The sequence below is a fragment of the Artemia franciscana genome, chromosome 16, assembly GCF_032884065.1.
Source record: "Artemia franciscana chromosome 16, ASM3288406v1, whole genome shotgun sequence".
Lineage (NCBI taxonomy): Eukaryota > Metazoa > Arthropoda > Branchiopoda > Anostraca > Artemiidae > Artemia > Artemia franciscana.
The window spans coordinates 22,623,685-22,641,921 of record NC_088878.1 but is presented as its reverse complement, the minus strand read 5'-3'; the positions used below and the strand labels follow the sequence as shown (position 1 = coordinate 22,641,921).

Here is an 18,237-nt window from a genome sequence, read left to right as displayed (position 1 = left end):
CCCTATTTTCTAAAATGAGGAAAATTTTCTCAGGCTCGTAACTTTTGATGGGTACAACTGATCTTGATGAAAGTTATATATTTAAAATCAGCATTAAAATGCGATTCTTTGATATAACTATTGGTATCAAAATTTCATTTTTTAGAGTTTCGGTTACTATTGAGCCGGGTCGCTCCTTACTACAGTTCGTTACCATGAACTGTTTGATCATTTTGATGGATTCTGTCTTTAGAAGTGCAGGAAAGGCAATGTGAGACCATGGAATCTAGCTGGGAGGAAAAAATCTCCTCGACTTAGATTATTCTGGTGATATAATCATCCTTGATGAAAATGTGAGCAAAAGGAATGAACGTTTTGAGGTTTTGCGAATTCAGGGTGCTAGAATAGGTTTGAAAATAAATTTTAAGAAGTTTAAGTCACTACTTGGAATAAATGAATATAAAAAGGTGACGTTGGGTAGTGAAAAGGTTGATAAGCTTCACATACCTTGGTAGTATTATTAGTACAGACGGTGAGAGCAGTGAAAACGCTAAGAGTAGAATAGCCAAGGCTCAGGGTGTTTTTTTCACAGATAAAAAAAAGTTTTGAAGAATGGGAAGATAAGTCTGCAAACGAAGATTAGAATATTGTAAGCTACAGCAATGACAGTAGTCAAATATGGCTCAGAAGCATGGGCGTTCCGAAAAGTAGATGAAGATTTGCTAGATGTTTTCCAGAGAAATTGCCTACGGATTGTTCTGGGTACTTGGTTGACTGATCGTATTTCAAACAGTATGGTTCTGTCCAGGTTTATAGGGTTGTAACGAGAGAAAGGTTGATGTAACTAGGGCACGTTCTGTGGATTAAGGATGACAGATTTCCAAAGATAATCCTTCTCGGCCAACCGTCTTGGGCTGAACGGAAAGCAGCTCCTTTGTAGTTGGAGTGGGAGGATTTCGGAAACACAGATTTAAAGGAAATGGGAATTTCCTTGGAGGGTGTAAAGAGGGAGGCTTTAAATAGATTGGGATGGGGGAGAAGCGTGCGTAGGTGCGTAGCTGTGTTGGCCTCAGGTGGCCTGGTGCTGAGGCGAGTTGTTAGTAGTAGTAGCAATAGTATTGAATATTATAAATATTCTAATAACAAATAGTAAATTATTGAAAACATCATTGCCGGCCCGGAAGTTTTACGATTTCAACCAATTTTTCATGTGGAGATTATCCGGCGGAATTATCCGGGGGCTATTTTTCGCGTGTTTTGATTTTTGGGAAACAATTTCCACGGAAGGAGGCATTTCTGGAGTGATCGAGAAACCAACTAGAGATTAAAGTCTTATTTAAATGAAAGAATGCTGAGGAGAGTTTTTCAGGCTGAATCGTCCGGAAGCAATTTTACATGGAGCGGGAATTCTCAGCAAAGATGGAACTGTCTTGAGGGAATTGGTTTACTTTACGTTGGATGAAATTTCAAAGAAGGAGCTTTCCGTTAAGGGGAGGGTTGCCCCCTACATATATGAAGTGTTGCCCCCTCCACAGATGAAGTGTTTCCCCCTCCTTAATACCTTGCTCTTTACGCTAAAGTTTGGCTGTTTGTCCCAATTTTTTTAAGAGCGTTTACTGAAACACGGTTTTAAAAAAGTTAGGATAGGAAGCTTTTTTAAAAGGGCTATTAGCTTTAGCGCAAAGAGCAAGGTAATAAGAAGGGGTAAACCCTCCATACACGGAGTAAATCTGAAAAAATTAATATGCAAATTCTGTTTTAATTTTTTATTCACGATTAGCCAACTTCGAACCTGCATTAGTTGTAAAACGTTTAGAAATTAAATAAAGAAAACAAGTTATTTTTTAACCGAAAGTAAGAAGCGACATTAAAACTTAAAACGAACAGAAATTATTTCCTATATGAAAGTGGCTGTCCTCTCCTCAACGCCTCGCTCTTTACGCTGAAGTTTTTATTGTTTTAAAAAGTAAAGTTGTGACAAAGAGTCCAACTTTAGTGTCAAGAGCGAGACGTTGATTAGGAAACAGTACCTTTCATATACGGAATAATATCCGTTCGTTTTAAGTTTTAGTATCGTTCCTAATTTTCAGTTAAAAAACTTTTTTTTATATTTAATTCGGAAAAGAAAAGCCTATTCCCTATTGCTTACGCATAGCATTTGCTATTGGGGAGTAAATAGACATTTTCGGGATGGGTATTTTCAGTGGTGGGATGTGGGGGATGCCCTCTCTTAAATACTTTGCTCTTTACACTAAAATATGACTTTGTACCCCAATCCTTTACGAACAACAAGTGAAACACAAGGTTCGTTAAATTAGAATAAGATAACTTTTGAACATTCTAAACAAAGTTAGCGTAAAGAGCGAGGTATTTTGGAAGGGGGCCCTTTCTCATATACGTAATAATTTATGTTCTTTTAAGTTTTAATGCTGATCCCTACTTTCAGTTGAAAAAAGAACCTGCTCTTTTTTTTCAAATCACTCAAAGGCCCAAACGACTTTCAGGGGAAAACATTGAAACGCCGCTGATTTTGAATAACCGAAAATACTCAGTAGCTTATTTTTCTTCATCCCGAGGCTGAGCCCGTGTAATTTCAAATCTAGGTTTTTGTGGTAAGCATTTATAACATCGAAGCTTGTTTTTATATAATTTAATGTTTGGGAAACTTGTGTAAAATACTCTTTAAATACAAATTTTGTTATTGAACTTTGGCAAAGCAAAGAGTTAATCAATTTGATAAAAAAAAAATGGTCGGAGATATCGAAATCGATGTAAAAGATCTAGAAAGTGAAGACATCGATATATCGTTTAATCAAATTATCGCCCAGCACTTACAATTTAAAGCGAAACATCTCATCTTAAAACTCATCTAATAACAGACTTGAAGCAAAACAGTGGTACGCTTTCGGTGCGTACGCTAATTGCCTATAGACGGTTAGATTACCTCTGTATCAACTTTGTCAATGTAGCGGTAACCAGAGATGCAAGGGTAGAATGTGACGTAATGTATGCAAATAAGGTTCAAAATTTTCCAGAGGTTCTGACTATAATTGTAGTAATTATCCATTCAGTAATTATTAAAAACAACATAAAAATCAATAATATAGTAACTAACACAAGAGTATATTCCACCTGTTAGAACACCTGTAAAATTAAAATCATTAAGAAAAATTAATATCTGATTCCTGATTTAGGATGTAATGTACAGCCTGGCATTACGAGCCATATTAAGCATAAAAATAAGCCAACTTGACGAATTTCTGGGATCATTGGATAAGGAGAGTCTTGAAATACTAATGAAGTATGTGTACAAAGGATTTGAGAGCCCTTCTGAAGGTAAGAATTGACATCGCTGTATAAGCCAGTTTTGTAACAAAATGTTAGCATTCTAAGAGTTTGGGGGCAGCAATTAAGTCTCATTTAGTTGAAATTAAATATACTGGGGTCTACTTTCGATACCAGCAAAAAGAGTTTGCAGCATAAAGAATCTTAAAACTTTTACTCCATCTTTCGTTGACTATTCCATCTTTCGTCTCTGTTTGGTCTATGCATCATCTCCAAAATTCAAGGAACATCAGTATTATATTTAATGCATCGGTGAAGTTTTATTTCAATTTGTTCCTGTATTTCATATTTTTAATATCTAGATGAATTGTGTGTAATATGTTTTTTCTTAAGATGATATGGATGTTTATGGGCTGAGTTGAAAATTTTGTTGTGATAGTTAGCCTTCTGCGCAGCATCTCTCGTGGCCTGGTTTTCAATGGTGGGCAACAGTTTTTCATTTGAGTGTTTAAATTTTTTTTTATGTATTAATCTGGTTGTGTAATTGTTACACCTACGTATGCAGGTCATAGAACCTTTTGTGGGGCCATAAGTATGGATTGTATGTTTTTTTTTACAACAAGTCGTTCAATTAAAAATTAATCTCAAAACTGTTTTTAATCACTGTCATTAATCTTGAAAATAAATTAAAACTATCCTGGTAAAAGAAAAGGTTTTCAGTGTCTAACGTACGCGATCTAACTTAAAATAACGCACATTTCGGTTTTGCATCATAAGTAAATAATACCTGATGTAAGCAGGATGAAGACAAAATTGATTCCAAATTTTGTAGAATGTAAATCATATTGAATAGTTAATGATTGAGTATTTATATTATTATGTACAAATTTGAGCCCTTCTTAATGTATGAATTGACATCGTTGTATGAAATAATTTTGTGACAAGACTTTGGCATTCTAAGAGGTAGGGGATAACGATTAAGTCACATTGATTTGAAATTACATATACTGGGTCCTTTTGGTATAAGCATAAAGAGTTCGCCATAACTTCAAAAGTTTTTGTCAGCTCAGGTAAATAAGAATTTTTTTTAGCAATGTAAGTGCGCGATCTTGCCTAGTGCTACTCACATTTCGGTTTCTATTCATAAATAAATGCTACCTGATCAGGGGTGTATCCAGAATTCTTGTTCAGGGGGAGGTTTTACAAAAAAAAACACTTTAAAAACGAGTTAAAAAGTTCCTTTTGTGCATTTTTGGTACGTTTTTACGAGTCGGACAAAATTTTGATGGGGGAGGGGGCAACCCCCAACGCCCCCTGGATATGGCCTTCTACCTGATTTAAGTAGAATGAAACAGAAATCATTCCAAGAGTTGGAAAAGGTAAATAATATTTAAATAGCTAATACTTGAGTATTTTATATTATTTATGCATGTATTTTAATAACTATGGAGAGTGGACGAGAATACCTATACCTAACCCCCAACGCCCCCTGGATATGGCCTTCTACCTGATTTAAGTAGAATGAAACAGAAATCATTCCAAGAGTTGGAAAAGATAAATAATATTTAAATAGCTAATACTTGAGTATTTTATATTATTTATGCATGTATTTTAATAACTATGGAGAGTGGACGAGAATACCTATATTGTAAATTACTCACATATCGCACTGTTAAAGGTAAATAATGGAATATATAAAAATTGGAGCTTTTAATTTATAATTTTTTCAAATATTTTTTCGCGCCACCCCAACAGCTAGTATATATATATATATATATATATATATATATATATATATATATATATATATATATATATATATATATCTATATATATAAAAATAAGTTGTCTGTCTGTGTGTCTGTCTGTGGATCAGGTGACGTCATGTTTCTGTGTTGACTGACGTCATGAAATTAGTTGTCGTCATTTTTGCTTTGACGGTGACGTCATTCAAGATATTTAAGACATATGTTCACGTAGAAATCTATTAATGTTTAAGTTTACAATGACTGATGAACTTACCATGGCAAAAACCGATGAAGATGCTCAAAGAGTCTATGCCAAAAAACTTGCTGCTGATAGAGAAAGTCAGAAAAGAAAGCGTGCCGAGGAATCAAAAGAACAGCAAGGAAACAGGCTTGAGGTTGATAGAGAAAGAAAGAACAGAAAGCGTGCCGAGGAATCAAAAGAACAGCAAGGAAACAGGCTTGAGGCTGATAGAGAAAGAAAGAACAGAAAGCGTGCCGAGGAATCAAAAGAACAGCAAGGAAACAGGCTTGAGGCTGATAGAGAAAAAAAGAACAGAAAGCGTGCCGAGGAACTACCAGAGCAACGCGGAAGCAGACTTGCTGCTAAAAGAGAAAGTGAAAAAAGAAGGCGTGCCGAGGAATTACAAGAACAGCAAGAAATCAGGCTTGCTGCTGATAGAGAAAGTAAGAAAAGAAAGCTTGCCGAGGAATCACAAGAACAGCAAGAAATCAGGCTTGCTGCTGATAGAGAAAGTAAGAAAAGAAAGCGTGCCGAGGAATCAGAGCAACCTGAAAGTTATCGCCTGGCATTCAGGTACAACCCAGTCGATGATTATAGCTTGAGTAGATGTGTTCAAATCGGGACAATGTCTAAAATTTGTCCCTATTGCAAGGCCTTGAAATTCAATGGTGAAACAATGGGAATGTGTTGCGCCTCAGGAAAAGTTAAACTTCCTCTATTGGCTGCACCACCAGAGCCATTGAAGACGAATGAATGCTTGCCTGAAAAATTCTAATTTATGGGCACACGTAAAAATATTAAAATTAACTACAAATATGCGTGTCCGATTGCAAAACGATGACTCTGGTCAAACATTTTCAGATCAATTGCTGACAATTGGAAACGGAAAGCTCCCAGTAGACTCAATTTCAGGACGTATACAACTACCTGCTGATTTCTGTAATTTAGTGACGTCCAAAAATGAATTGATTGAAAAAGTATTTCCGAATATTCTAAAAAATTATAAAAATAATAAATGGCTAAGTGAAAGAGCGATTCTCGCACCCAAAAATATAGACGTCCACGAAATCAACAATATTGTTTTGACCAAGATTCGAGACCAGGCAGTCCTTTACAAGTCAGTCGACACAGTTTTGGAACCAAATGAAGCGGTTAATTATCCATCTGAATTTTTAAATTCCATAGATCCTTCAGGGTTTCCACCACACGTGCTACAACTAAAAATAGGCGTACCAATAATACTTTTAAGAAATATCAACCCACCAAAGCTTTGCAATGGCACGCGACTTGCCGTAAAAAAAAACAATGGAAAACCTAATAGAGGCCACAATCTTGACAGGGGCTTATGAGGGTGAGGCTGTTCTTATTCCTCGCATTCCCATGATTCCAACGGATCTGCTTTTTCAATTTAAAAGATTGCAATTCCCAATTCGATTAGTATTTGCAATCACCATTAACAAAGCTCAAGGTCAATCATTAGAAAAATGTGGTATAGATCTTAATACTGATTGTTTTTCCCATGGACAATTGTACGTTGCATGTTCGAGGGTCGGTAAACCTGACAATGTATTTATATGCAGCGACAATGGGACAGCAAAGAATGTTGTATATTCGCAAGTTTTACGCAGTTAATTTGTATTGTATCTATCTATCTATCTATCTCTATAAAAACGAGTTGTGTGGATGCATGTTTGTTTGTTTGTAAAAAGAGCGTTTGCATATGACGTCATTATTAGTACATACGGCTTTGTATATGCACAGACAATGGGAAAGCCAAGAATGTTGTTTATTCGCAATTTTTACGTAGTTTGAAACACATATATAAATCTATCTATATTCACAGGTGGGACACAGGGACACAACTACAATGGCGCATAACTAATATGGCGCGTAACGACTTACGCGCGCGGGGGGGCTTGGGGGGGGCGCGAAGCCCCCCACCAACTAGGTGTTGGGGTGGCGCGAAGCGCCACCCCAACAGCTAGTATATATATATATATATATATATATATATATATATATATATATATATATATATATATATATATATATATATATATATATATATATATATATATATATATATATATATATATATATATGTTTTTAACTACGTAAAACTTGCGAATATACAACATTCTTCGCTGTCCCATTGTCTGTACATATAAACAGATTGTCAGGTTTACCGACTCTTGAACATGCAACACATAATTGTCCATGGGAAAAACAATCCGTATTCAGATCTATACCTCATTATTCTAATGATTGCCCTTGAGCTTTGTTGATGGTGATTGTTAATTAAACATTCCCTGTGTCCCCATCGTCATTTATATATCCCCCCTGTGCCCCTCGGCGTCCCCGTTGTAGTTGTGTCCCTGTGTCCCAGTCGTCAGTTATAGTCGACAAACATGACGTCAGTCGACACAAAAACATGACGTCAGTCGACACACACGTCCCAGTCGTCATTTGTGTCCCGGTGTCCCAGTCTGTAATTTCTCTTTGAGTGTCCCGGTCGTCATTTATATTCCCTGTGTCCCGGTCTTTATATACATTCGTTTTTGAATCGGTATATGATGAAATAAATTTTTGGTTTTTTTCCTTTTTTCTTTCTATTTTTTTTTTTTGGTTTTTACCTTTTTTTAGCTTCTTTAGTTTTTTTCTTTTTTCTTTTTATTTTTTTTGTAGTTTTTACCTTTTTTAGTTTTTTTCTTCTTCTTTTTTAGTTTTTTTCTTCTTTTGTATTAATGCTAAAGCCAAAGTTCGAACCTGGAACCTCTCGGACCTAGAACCTGGAACATAACACTTTACCAACTCAGCTACTTTGGCTTGAATACATTTACCTTTTTTAGTTTTTTTTTATTTTTATTTTTAGTTTTCTTTTTCTCCTTTATTTTTTAGTTTTTTTCCTTTTTTTAGTTTTTTTTTTATTTTTCAGTTTTTAGTTTTTTTTATTTTTTTTATTAGTTTTTAGTTTTTTCTTAGTTTAGATTTCTGTACGTAGTAAGTTTGAATTGTTTTTTTTTTATTTATTTATTTCTGCTCTTCTTTGGTTTGATTTAGCTCTTTGCTTTCCTTTGATAAACTACTTTTTTTCTATTGGTTTTTTGAAAATTAATTTATGTTTGTTTTTCATTGACATTGTTTTTTTTTGTTTTTTTTTTATTGCTTGCTTTTTCAACATAGATTTTGAGGACGAAGATGTTGGCTGGCAATTTTAATTTTGGACAAAAACTTTGCAGTGATTTTTAGGAATAGTTCTACTATAAAACTTTGGATGGATAGGTAGGGGGAATACTATTCAAATAAAAGGAGGGAAAATCTGCATTATCTTTGACTTTCTATATGGCTGAAACCATCCTGACTCCCATCCTGTTACAACCTTGAATATAGACAAATATTAATCGACCATTTTATTATAAGAATAAATGTGTGTTATATTTTGTTATATATATATATATATATATATATATATATATATATATATATATATATATATATATATATATATATATATATATAATTATATATAATTAATATATAATTTATAATTATATATTTATATTTATATATATTGTATTTATATATATCTATTATAATTTATAATAATTTAATATGTGTATATTAAATTATATATGTGTGTTATATTTTGTTTTGAATGCTTGTTCGTTGAGATAAATGTATTTTGAGCTAGTTTATTAAAAAGAATCTGATTTGTTAAAAAAAAATGAAAATAGGACGTCAGAGAAAGTAACTACATCTTTTACTGATCGAGGTCCCCTTGGTTGTGAAACTTTAATTAAGGTGTCTTCAATACCTGAGAATTTGAAAAGATTTTTGTTCAAACATTTGCTGTCCTTGATAATCCCCCTTGCCTTCCTACTTACTACTTATTTTAAGTCTTCCCGTGCCGGCTGGCGCAAAGGCGACAACGATGCCTCTCCTAAGGTACCCCTTAGTCAAAATCTAAATTTTGTCCCCTTAAATCAAAATTTAAAGTCTACTTGATTTCCTCATCCAACATTCCCCCAATTTTTCTGCTGGTCTCCTAAGCCGTTAATTTAATTCCTTACCTTTGTCTGAGCTATTGCTGAGATGCTCTTAACAACCAGTGTATTTTGATTTAATTCAACGTTGTTTGAAAGTTTCAATTCAAAACCTTGAGCTGCTCCTGAGATATTACAGTCGCATCATTTTGTCAACTTGAATGCAATTAGCGGCTTTTGATTTAATTCAAAATGCCCTTGTCCCAACCTAATGTCTTTGGTCGTTCTTGAAATGTTGTAGCTGCGTCATTTTGACTACATGGATGTATTTAGTGGTTTTTATGGCACTTGGTATTAACCAAGTGACACATAGCAATCGCAAATTCTGTCGGTCTGTTGGTCTGTCTGTCCGTTTATCGGTCCCGGTTTCGCTACTTTAGGCACTTCAAGGTAATCTAGGACGATGAAATTTGGCAGGCGTATCAGGGACTGGACCAGATTAAATTAGAAATAGTCGTTTTCCTGATTTGACCATCTGGGGGAGGGGAGTGGGGGGCCCGTTAATTCGGAAAAAATGAAGTATTTTTAACTTACGAACGGTTGACCTGATGTTAATGAAATTTGATGTTTGGAAGGATATCGTCTCTCAGAGCTGTTATTTAAAATCCCGACCGGATCTGGTGACATTGGGGGGGGGGATTTGGGAGGGGGAAACCTAAAATCTTGGAAAACACTTAAAGTGGAGGGATCGGAATGAAACTTGGTGGGTAAAATAAGCAGTATTCTTAGATACGTGATTTACATAATTGGAACGGATCCGCTCTATTGGAGGGGGGGGGGAGTAATTCTGAAAAATTAGAAAAAATGACGTATTCTCAACTTACGAAGGAGTGATTGGATCTTCATGAAACTTAATATTTAGAAGGACCTCGTAACTCAGATCTCTTATTTTAAATCTCAACCGGATACAGAGCCATTGGGGGGGGTAGTTGAGGGGGGACCGGAAATCTTAGAAAATACTTAAAGCTGAGAGGTCAGGATGAAACTGGATGGGAAGAATAAAAACCTGTCTAAGATACGTGACTGACATAACTGGACCGGACCTGCTTTCTTTGGTGGAGTTGGGGGGGGGGGGGTAATTTGGAAAAATGAGGTATTTGTAACTTACGAAAGGGTGACCAGATCTTAATGAAATTTGATATTTAGAAGGATCTTGTGCTTTAAAGCTCTAACTTTAACTTCCGACCAGATCATATGACATTGGGGGAGTTGGAAGAGGGAACCGGAATTCTTGGAAAATGTGAAAATTGGGGTATTTTATCTTACGATAAAATACCCCGGGAAATCTTGGAAAACACTTGGAGTGGCGGAATCGGGATAAAGTTTGGTGGATAGAATAAGCAAATGTCCTTGATACGTGATTGACGTAACCGTACCGGATTCGCTCTCTTTGGGGGAGTTGGGTAGCCGTTTATGGGAGATAGGGTCGTCTTTTGGTTTAATTCAACTTTCTCTGAAAGTTTCAACTAAAAACCCTTAGCGATTATTGAGATAATGAAGATCCGCACTTTTGACAAACTGGATATACATAGTTAATTTTGGTTTAACATTCTCCTTAACATGCCCTGGGAGATTCAAACTATTACCCTCAGCCGTTTCTGAGATATGGGAGAGACGCCTATTTGAGACCTTGGATGCAAATGACTTCTTTTAATTTAGTTTTACATTCTCCTAAAAGTGATCTGAATACCATTAGCCCTTCCTAAGATATTGAAAATACGCCGTTTTGACAGCGTGGATGCACGTAGTATCTTTTGATTTAGTTTCAAATCCGCCTCAACATGCCCTTAAAGTTTCAACGTAATACCATTATTTGTACTTGAGACGCCCTTTTCACCATTCCAATGCATATAGTTATTTTGATTTAGTTCAAAATCTCCTGAAAGTTTCAACTTGATACCCTTAGCCGTTCTTGATATATTGTAGGTCCGTCGTTTTGTCATTCTGGATGCACGTAGTGTTTTTTTCCCCCTCAATACTCCTTGAAAGTTTCAACTAAATGCTGTTGACTGTTTCTGAGATATTGCAGATCCGCCCTTTGGACAGCTTGGATGCATATAGCTCCTTTTGATTAAGTTCTACATCTTCCGAAACATGCTTTTAAGGTTCCAACTCAATACCCTTAGCGATTCTGAAATGTTCCACATGTGCCCTTTTGACAAAATGGATGCATAGGGTGTCTTTCGATTTAGTTCAACATGCCCCGAAAGTTTTAAGTTTTTACCCTTGGCTGTTCCTGAGATATTGCAAGTGTGCACCTTTTACAACCTGGATACATAAACACTTTTGATTTACTTCAAAAACTTTCGCAATTCCCCTAGGTTTCACCTTATTACCCTTAGCCTTTTTGGTCACACAGGATCATACATTCCTCGTTTCCCTAGTAATGTAACCTGTGTGTAAACAATTGGCAAATTGTCTAATTTACAGCCCCTGCCCCAGGGTCTGTGGGGGATCATGTCAACCTAGGAGGTATAGCTGTTGACTATTTTGAACCAAACCGCTATATCAAAATTTTGATCGGCGTTCGGAGGGAGAGGCAGCTAAGAAGGGCTGTGGAGGGGGGCTGGTTACCTCCGATCATTTTTGACCCTAAAAAAGACACTAGAAGTTTCAGTTTCAGTATCGAATGAGTCCCCTCTAAAGTTTCGGCGACAACTTCTTCCATGCGAAGTGGCCTGGAAAAAAAATAATAATAGGTTTTAATAATAATACACCTAATATAAAGTAAAATGCCACCTGAACATTTAGTAACCTTCCTGGGTAGATGGTATGCTGTATATCTTTCCGGTTCATATTCTGACAGTACTTCATTTTCTGAGAACCATGTTTCAGTTAGCACAATAAAATTAAATGGACTTCTTATGCTCATAACTTATGGCGGGAAATTTTAAATTAATGAACATGAACACTTAAATATTTGGAATCAACTTAAAAGTGATTCTTTTTATTTGTGTATTGTTATTGAAATTACCAATACTTAGAGTTTAGGTTTCTTTTAACAAGGATCGTTCTTTTGTAATCGTTTCTTAAAATGAACAGCTTAGAATTAGCCTCATATTTTGACCAACAAGATCAGAAGTCGTTTAATAAGACTGTGGTCGAATTTGGAAGCCATATGAGCTTCGCTTCAATTGCAATTTCAACCTCATTTGTAATTAGTGATTTCAAAAGGCATCAATTTTTGAATTTGGGAATGTCAAACACAATCTGTAATATATATTCTTAAGGTGTTTGGTTTTGAACCTCCACAGTATTTATATTTGATTTGTAATCAACAAGCTTAGAAATCTGGCCTTGTTTTTTTTCCGATTGTTTTATTTTTTACTTGTGTAGTTTTGGCCTTTATTAGCCATTTCGGGACCACATATTTCTTAGTCCCAACTTCGATTTAGCAGAAGACAGAAGTTCCAAACATGGCCTTGCTATGATTTCATATATCACTACACCGTATCCTTTTGGGTTTTACTTTTGGCGTAACAATAGCTGGCATATGCATGGGTTAGAAAGGAGTTAAGCAGGGTTGTGTTCTATCCCCCTTTATATGGATCATTTTGATGCACTTTGTCTCAAGGAGCATAGGAAAGGCAATGGGAGACCACGGAATCAAATGGGGAGGAAACATTCTCCTGGACTTAGACTATGCTGATTATTTAAGCATCCTAGATGAAAGTGTTGACAAATGAATGAATTTTTAAAGGGGTTTGCGAGTTCAGGGTGCTCGAATAGGTTTAAAAATTAATGTTAAGAAGACTGTCACAAAGGTTAGGAATAAGTGAAGATGAAAAGGTGACGTGGGGTTAAGAAAACATTGATCAGGTGGGCAACTTCACTTACCTTTGTAGTATTATTAGTAAAGATGGTGGTATATTAGTAAAGAAGATATTAAAAGTAGAATAGCCAAGGCTCAGGGTGGTTTTTCACAGTAAAAAAAAAGTCTGGAAGAATAAGAAGATAAGTCTGCAAACCAAGATTAGAATATTGGAAACTACAATGATGACAGTGGTCAAATATGGCTCTGAAGCATGTGCGCTCCGAAAAGCGGATGAAGATTTGCTCGATGTTTTCCAGAGATACTGCCTACGGATTGTTCTGGTTAGCCAGCTGACTGACCGTATTTCAAACATTATGCTGTAAGAAAAATGTGGTTCAATCCCAGAAAGGAAGAGATGCTGAGATGACTAGGGCACGTTCCACGGGTGGAGAATGACAGATTGCCGAAGATTGTCCTTTTCGGCCAACCGTCTAGGGCTAAATGGAAAGCAGGTCGTCCTCGTCTGGGTTGGGAAGATGCCATAAAGAAAGATTTAAGAGAAATGGGAACTTCCAGAGAGGATGTAAAAAGGAAGGCTTTGAATAGATTGGGATGGAGGAGGAGCGTGTGTAGTTGTGTTGGCCTTAGGTGGCTTGGTGCTGCATTGAGTTATTAGTACTAGTAGTAATTGTAGTAGAAAAGTCTAGTAGACCCAGCTGGTCTAGTAAATTGACACTAAGTGGGAATGTAGGAGTACAATTCCTGGAAGTTTCGTATTATACTTTCATTTTGTGTTTCCTTGGGAAGAGATTTTAAAAAATGGAACTAACATCTCATTCAGGTTTTTATATTTGACTTTATGATTTTACTTGATAGTTCTAGACATTCTTGATTGGTTTTTATTTTTTCTGAGACGAACTTGAATTTTGTCTGTTGTTTAGTTTGCGCCTCGTTCCTTTCAGGAGACTGTATATTTGCCTACAATTTAAAAGGTTTTATTGAATTTTATGTTTTATTAACAGCTTTTATTCGGGTCAACTATGTTGTTTGAGAAACCATCAAACTCTTACAACATTTTATTAAGTAGTAAATACTATTTTAAGAGATTGTGTGGAAAAGGGTCAATAAGGATCGCATTCACCTAACCCTTTTTTGTTTTTTTCCTTGTAGAGATTGTGTCATACTTTTGTTCATAACATGCTTTTCCCCCTAGTAGAATAATATTTGTAGGCATGAATATATAATGAGTTGGAGGTAATAGCCTTGGGACTATCTATGCAGGATTTCGACTCTTGTTAATAGAAGAGCATCGCCAAGTGCTAAAAACCATGTTGTTACCAAGATGGGACCAGGATTGCACAAAGCCTGCATTCATACTGGAGGTCCCAGGGACTTCTTGCTGTCTGGTTATAAGTCGGCTTAAGCGCTTCGTTGTAGACTTGAGAAGATATGTTGATGCCCTTCCTACACTAGTATCCGGTATCATTGCTTTTCCTGAGGCCAAAATAATTTCAATGAATTAAAGAAGATGAAAATTGGAACTTGGAATGTTACGACGTTAAAAAATGACTATCGTATTGACATTTTGACTGACGAATTCAGACGATTCAAACTGGACTAATTAGGAGTTTCAGAAACTCATATCCCAAGAGTAGGAAGCATGAAATTAGGTGATATAGAATTTGTTTACTCAGGCAGGAAAGATGGGGTACATAGACAGGGAGTAGGGCTCATGATGAACAAGGAAGCTGCTATGTCTTGTTTAGGCTGGGAAGGTATTAATTGTAGAATACTAATTGCTCATTTTATGACTAAAAAGTTCATGGTATCAGTTATAGTACTAGTTAATTTTACTTACAGTTACAGCGACAAATAGACTGGGTCCCAGGTAGAAATACGGTGTTTTTACTAGGAGAATTCAACGCCCAGATCGGTAGAAATAGGGATAGATGGTATCCTACCCTAGGTAAGTTTGGTGTAGGAAAAGAAAACGGTAATGGCTACAGACTTCTGCAATTTTGTAGGCATAGCAACCTAGTTATAACCAATACGGTGTTTGGTCTTAAATTAGCCCATAAGTTGACATGGTACTCACGTGATGGTAAGGCACCAAACCTTATAGATTATGTTATAATGGTGATGGTAAGACTGCAAACCTTATAGATTACATTATAATAAGCCGAAGACTGACAGGATCAGTACGAGATACTAGGGCATAAAGGAGTGCTGTTAGTGGTGTTAAAAGTAATTCCTATATAGGAATTTTACCGTTCCTTGGTTTGAACAAGAAGGGAAATACATTGGCTTAAAAATCAAGAAAAGTGGCTGGAGCCACGATATTCTTCATATACGGCATATTTCTTCTTTTTTACACCCAAAAAGATCATTCAGGCTCAAAAACGAATCCCACCGTTGCTTTCCTCTTGCAGGCCATATGGTAAATCTTGTAAAAGTTTGACTCTTTCTCTTAACTGTATTTTAAAACATTAAAAGCGTAAAGAGCGGGGCGTTGAGGAGGAAAAGCCCCTTTTATATACGGAGTAATTTCTGTTCGTTTTAAGTTTTAATGTTGCTCCTTACTTTCATTTAAAAAAAACTTATTTTTTTATTTAATTTCTGGGCGTTTTTGAATTAATGCATGTTTTGATCTTGGCTCTCCGCACATAAATAATTAAAACGAAATTTACATATTAATTAATTGCAATTAATCGGAAGATTTTGAGAAAAAGGAGCGAAGGAGGAGGCCTAGTTGCCCTCCAAGTTTTTGATTACTTAAAAAAGCAACTAGAACTTTTAATTTTTACAAACGTGTTCATCGGTAAAAATATAAGTAACTTAACGAATTAACTTACGTAACGACCTTCTATATTCGTATGTTTTTATTGCGTATATGAGGGGGTTCAACCCCCGTCGATGCCTCTCTCTTTACACTAAAGCTTAGATTTTATCCCAATTCCTTAAGAATGACCTCTGAATCACAAAGGCCGTAGAATAAATAGTTGAAATTATTAAAAATACTTTAGCGTAAAGAGTGAGGTATAACGAGGAGGTAAACCCCTCATATGCGCAATAGTTTTTGTTCGTTTTAAGTTTTAATGCTGCTCCTTACTTTCAGTAGAAAAAACTTTTCATACTTATTTTTTTATTGTTTTTTCAAATAATGCTTGAAAAAACAAGAAATGGAAATATCTTCCCACGTAACCCCCCTCCCCTCAACTATCACCCCTAAACCAAAAAACCCCCCTGAAAATGTCTGTACACTTCCCAGTAACCATTACTATATGTAAACACAGGTCAAAGTTTGTAACTTGCGGTCCCTCCCACTGGGACTGCGGGTGAGTAAGTCGTCCCTGAAGACATAGTTATTTGGTTTTTCGACTATGGTGAATAAAATGGCTATCTTAGAATTTTGATCCGGTGACTTTTGGGAAAAAAATGAGCATGGGAGGGGGCCTAGGTGCCCTCCAATTTTTGGGTCACTTAAAAAGCGCACTAGAACTTTTAATTTCCGTTAGAATGAGCCCTCTCGCGACATTCTAGGACCACTCAGATGATACGATCACCCCTGGGGAATAAAAAAAAAAAAAAAAAAAAAAAAACAAACACGCATCTGTGATCTGTCTTCTGGCAAAAAATGCGAAATTCCACATGTTTGTAGATAGGAGCTTGAAACTTCTACAACACAGGTTCTCTGATACGGTTCTCTATCTACAGGTTCTCTGATACGCTAAATCTGATGCTGTGATTTTCGTTAAGATTGTATGACTTTTAGGGGGTGTTTCCCCCTATTTTCTAAAATGAGGCAAATTTTCTCAAATTTTTGATGAAACTTATATATTTAAAATCAGCATTAAAATGCGATTCTTTTGATGTAACTATTGGTATCAAAATTCCATTTTTTAGAGTTTCGGTTACTATTGAACCAATTCCCTCCTTACTACAGCTCGTCCCACGAACTGTTTGATACATTTTTTTTTTCGTTTTTGTATGATAAACATACGCCTCTTCACCGTGCAGCTCCTTAACCAAGTTGATAAGTAGCTAATAGCAGCAATTCTGCTTCCGATTTCTTATTATTAAAGATCCGTGGCAGCTATGTTTTTTTTTTAATATAAATTTGGTAAATATATTACTGCAAACTATAATAAATACGAAACTAAAATTAAAAGAAAAAGAATAGAATAAGGCGATGAATATTTTACCTAAGTCTCCTCAAGTCTCATTTAATGTTAGAAAAAAAATTAAGAGGAATATCCTCCATTTTGTTGTAATGTTATTATCCTATCTTAAACAATGCTCAATATCTTCCTCAGGATTTCCATGTTTATCGTCCTAACCATGGACAAAAATATGTATTAATTATTTTTTCCAAAAATACCGTTGGTAATTTTTAGAAAAATATTATGTTTTCTTTTTTGGAATATAAAGTTTTTAGATTTTTGGAATGAAAACTCTGTTTTCTAAGCCTAACTCAGTGTATAAACGATGGAAGTGCAAATTCTAAGCTACAGAGTATCGGCTACGCGAGGTAAAAGCAATCGAAGTGCTAAATCAGTGGGAAAATGATCATTGCTAAAGCTGTGAGCTGGCTCTGTGGTATTGAAAGGTGGGTATGTTGAACGATTTTTGAATTGGAATAATTTCGAGGTCTGTTATCCCTTTTATTCGAGAACCAGTGGGCCAATGGCCACTTTTCATTTCGTGCTAAATGTTAAAATTCAAAGTTTTTAAGAATAAAATGAGGTAAATCATATATTTAGATAATTGTACAATTTAAAACTGATTATAAAATTTAAGTTTCAGTCACAGTCGCAAGCAGTTGTTGTCGCAAGTATTTGTAGTTGAGGTCCTAAGTAATCGTAGTTGCAAGTAGTCGTAGTCACAAGTTGTCACGCTGATAGACAATAGCAGCTGCGCTCAAATGTAGTCGTAGTCGCAGTCGCACGGTAGTCAGAGTCACAAGTTGTCGCAATCACAAGTAGTCACAGTAGCAAGCAAGAAGTCATCGTAAGTAATCACAATCGCAAGTAGTCATAGTTGCAGTCGCGAGTAGTCTCAGTCGTAGTCGCAAGCAGTCGCAGTTGCAATTTGTCACAGTCGCTAGTAGTTGCAATTGCTGAAGTAGTAGCAGTAGTAGTAGAAATATTCAAATAGCGTCTTTTGGTTAGCTCAGTGTCACCCTCGATA

At 35.8% G+C, this 18,237-nt stretch overlaps 1 protein-coding gene across 1 annotated transcript in view; it reads left to right on the top strand.

Annotated features, from left to right (window-relative positions):
- Nucleotides 1–18,237, top strand: part of LOC136037234 (actin-related protein 2/3 complex subunit 5-C-like) — a 48,497-nt gene that overhangs the window by 26,384 nt on the left and 3,876 nt on the right. The window contains exon 4 of the mRNA XM_065719845.1: nt 3,174–3,315. Within this exon, the coding sequence (XP_065575917.1) occupies nt 3,174–3,315 (142 nt within the window). The remainder of the gene's footprint in view (nt 1–3,173; nt 3,316–18,237) is intronic.